This window comes from Fusarium graminearum, chromosome 1, assembly GCF_000240135.3.
Source record: "Fusarium graminearum PH-1 chromosome 1, whole genome shotgun sequence".
Taxonomy (NCBI): domain Eukaryota; kingdom Fungi; phylum Ascomycota; class Sordariomycetes; order Hypocreales; family Nectriaceae; genus Fusarium; species Fusarium graminearum.
Genome location: NC_026474.1, coordinates 3,021,680 through 3,025,029, shown reverse-complemented (window position 1 = coordinate 3,025,029; position 3,350 = coordinate 3,021,680). Strand labels below are relative to the sequence as shown.

The following is a 3,350-nucleotide window of genomic DNA, read 5'->3' as shown; positions in this document are numbered from 1 at the left end:
GGGAAAACGATGCTATTTTCCCGTGGAGGTTTCTTTACTTCCTCTGATCACTTCCATCACTTGTTCTGCGACCAGAAGAATTCTGAGCCTCAAGGGTATAAGCGACAGTTATACTGTCGTTTTCACCAGGGCCTTATTGTGGCTCGTCCTAAGCGCGTTGTCAATCTGTGTGCAAAAGGTCGAGTACGACTCTGAATACACTTCAACACAGAGATTGTGGACTCTTCTGATTGCTTCCAAAGTCAGGAAGGCCAAGTTTATAGGTATGGCGGTCTGCTTCAAAGACACGGAATTGCCAGTCCCGGAACACGATGGAGCTAAGTTGGATGCTTTATCGCCAGCTCAGTTCAAATAATTCAAGGCACGTTGGCATGGCATTGAGAAAAAGTGCCTTAGTGCCACTCGGCTGTCTACAATAGAAACTGAAGCTTTCATGAACTCCCTTTTCCAACAAGACAACGAGTATGATATGCATGCCCTATGGACGCAGACCTCCAACTTCCTCTCGCCGGCAAAAATGATAAGCAAGAGATCAGGGAAGACGAGCAAAAAGATCCCCTTGATGACGACTACGATGACGGGCAAGGACTACATGTATAATAAGGATGTCCTAGGTGATGATGATGACGAGGCAGAGTCTACTCCGTACCAAGCACCAGAAAGGCAGCCAAAGCCCGGCACATTCGATTCAACCCAGCGTTCGCCAAAGAATGGCTGAAAACGACACTGCCAGGCGCAGCATCCAGCGACATCTTCACCGACAGAGTCAAAACAATCATCTCTATCATTGAAAACGTCCAATTCGAAACATCTCAATAGAAGATCATTGTTGTTTCTTGCTCAGTTATGTTCCTCGACGTCATCAATGAAACCATAACACGAAGGCGCAGTACAGACGAAAAATCCAACTACCGCACTAAACGTTATAATGGCAATACCTCTACAGACGAGAGACGACACATTGCGCAGAACTTCAATAGGACTAGTTATGGCCCGACAGTCCTCCTACTCAGTGCCCACACTGGTGGGACAGGTCTGAATCTGACTGGTCCTTCTCGTGTTATCTTGTGCGGGCCATAATGGGTGCCAGGACAAGAATATCAAGTTGTTGGCCTTGCTAAGGGGTACTTCGGCTTCATGTGTTTTTAGTTCGTGTTAAGGTGATGCTATCTTTAAAGATGCTAATGAAAGCTTGACCGAGGATTTCATAAAACAAAACTTAGCTATAGAAATAATGTCTAGTGAGTGCTCACCGTTCTAGATAAACAGTTGTAGTTCTGCATGTACCGAGCCACTTCAAGGTCGCAGAAGACTTGACTCTACTTGTCTAAGAGATAAAACAATTTAGTTACTTTATGATAAATTAGACCCGTTCTTAGACTATTTATGTTCTATTATAAACCTTGTCTAAATCTTGGGCAGACCTTTTCTACTTCGTAGAAGCAAGTAAATAATGCAGGTGTGCCTTGTATTGCATAAGAATGAGTGTTTTTCCCATTTAGCTACTCACTGCAGGTTGATTGTGTGCCTAACAGACTTGGAACAACGTGATATTCATGTAATTATAGTCAAGGCATAATAAAACTACGAGAGAAGCTTAGCCATTGAGTTATCCGTAGGTCATCTGTGAGTGATTCTTATATTGATGTGCCAAGTCCTAAGATTGAGTAGCAGCAGAAGCACTATTACGTAGGTAGTCAGAGCAACAACGTCTTACCTATTATGAACTCTGCCAATGATAAACTCAAATTAAAGACGTTGGGCACCTAATTAGAAAATAGAAAGCATTCAGGTCAAACCATGGTTAACGAGGAGAGCATTCTTTACTTCATGGCAAACATTACAAAACAAGACAAAAGTTGAGTAGGTAAAATAGCATCATTCCTTTTCTGCAATCTACCATATCTATGCTTAAATTCACAGGCCGTTGTCCACCCCTTGTAAACTCTGGCCAACGAGTTAACAATCATCTTGGACCCTTTTTTGTTTTCCATCGGCTCTCATTTTAGTAGTCATAGCCGCCCACGTCCTGGAGCGGCATACCCATGAAACATGCAGAACTTTTCATATGCCTTGGTCATCTCCCTTGTCCAATTACCGTTAATGACAAAAGGAAATTCCACCCAGGCCGGTCGTAAACCCCATCGCCCCTCGCGAGGCGTCTAGGGTGCTTGGTTCTTAAAGCTCCAATATCAGTACTCCGGGATATCTACACCACTGCAATCTCAGACAGTGTAATGCATTTATCGGGAGGACATGGCCTTGGTGACAAGACGCTTGAGGGCAAGCTCCTGCTTCTTGAGGTCCTCAGCAGTGCTCTCAGAGATCTCAAGAGTAGCCATGGCGTCGGAGATGGTGCTCTCGATCTTCTCCTTCTGGTTACGCTTAAGCTTAAGGGAAAGAGTGGGGTCGGAGACGATCTCCTCAACACGGCCAATGTAGGACTCGAGCTGCTGCTTAGCCTCAAACTTCTTCTGGAAAGCATCATCGTTGCTCTTGAACTGCTCAGCCTCGTTGACCATCTTCTCGATCTCGTCGGTGGTGAGCTTTCCGACGGAGTTGGAGATGGTGATGTTGGCACTGCGACCAGAGGTCTTCTCAGTAGCGGTGACCTTGAGGATACCGTTGACGTCGACCTCGAAGACACACTCGAGGACGGCCTCACCGGCGCGCATGGGGGGGATAGGAGCAAGAGTGAATTCACCCAAGCTGGTGTTGTCCTCACAGTTGGTTCGCTCACCCTGGTAGACGGGGAACTGAACGGTCTGCTGGTTGTCGGCAACAGTGGTGAAGGTTCGCTTCTTGAGGGTGGGGCAGGTGGTACCACGGGGAACGACGGAGGCGAAGATGTTGCCCTCCATGGCGACACCGAGAGACAGAGGAACGACATCGAGGAGGAGGAGGTCGGCGGTCTCAGCAGAGGTGGCCTTTCCGGAGAGGATACCGGCCTGGACGGCGGCACCGTAGGCAACAGCCTCATCGGGGTTGATGCTCTTCTCGAGCTTCTTGCCGTCGAAGAACTCGGACAGAAGCTTCTGGATCTTGGGGATACGGGTGGAACCACCGACAAGGACGATCTCGTCAACGGCCTTCTTCTCGATAGCAGCGTCCTTGAGGACCTGAGCAACGGGCTCGATGGTGCCAGAGAAAGCCTTGGCGTTCAAGTCCTCGAAACGGGCACGGGTGATGGACATGGTGAAGTCCTCACCGTCGAAGAGAGAGTCAATCTCAATGGTGGCCTGGGCACCGCTGGAGAGAGTACGCTTGGCACGCTCACAAGCAGTTCGGAGACGTCGGAGGGCACGGGCATCGCCAGAGAGGTCCTTCTGTAGTACGGTATTAGCTTTGTT

The 3,350-nt window shown here is 48.1% G+C and overlaps 2 protein-coding genes across 2 annotated transcripts in view; one reads left to right on the top strand and one right to left on the bottom strand.

Annotated features, from left to right (window-relative positions):
- Positions 1-9: 9 nt before the first annotated feature.
- Positions 10-718, top strand: FGSG_11859 (uncharacterized protein; the record flags this gene model as incomplete). The annotated part of the gene is made up of 3 exons (XM_011318357.1): positions 10-95; positions 130-263; positions 420-718. The coding sequence occupies 3 exons, from the start codon at positions 10-12 to the stop codon at positions 716-718; spliced, it is 519 nt and encodes a 172-aa protein (XP_011316659.1).
- Positions 719-1,860: 1,142 nt separating this feature from the next.
- Positions 1,861-3,350, bottom strand: part of FGSG_00921 (heat shock protein SSB1) — a 2,755-nt gene continuing 1,265 nt past the window's right edge. The window contains exon 5 of the mRNA XM_011318356.1: positions 1,861-3,326. Within this exon, the coding sequence (XP_011316658.1) occupies positions 2,244-3,326 (1,083 nt within the window). The 3' untranslated portion in view covers positions 1,861-2,243. The remainder of the gene's footprint in view (positions 3,327-3,350) is intronic.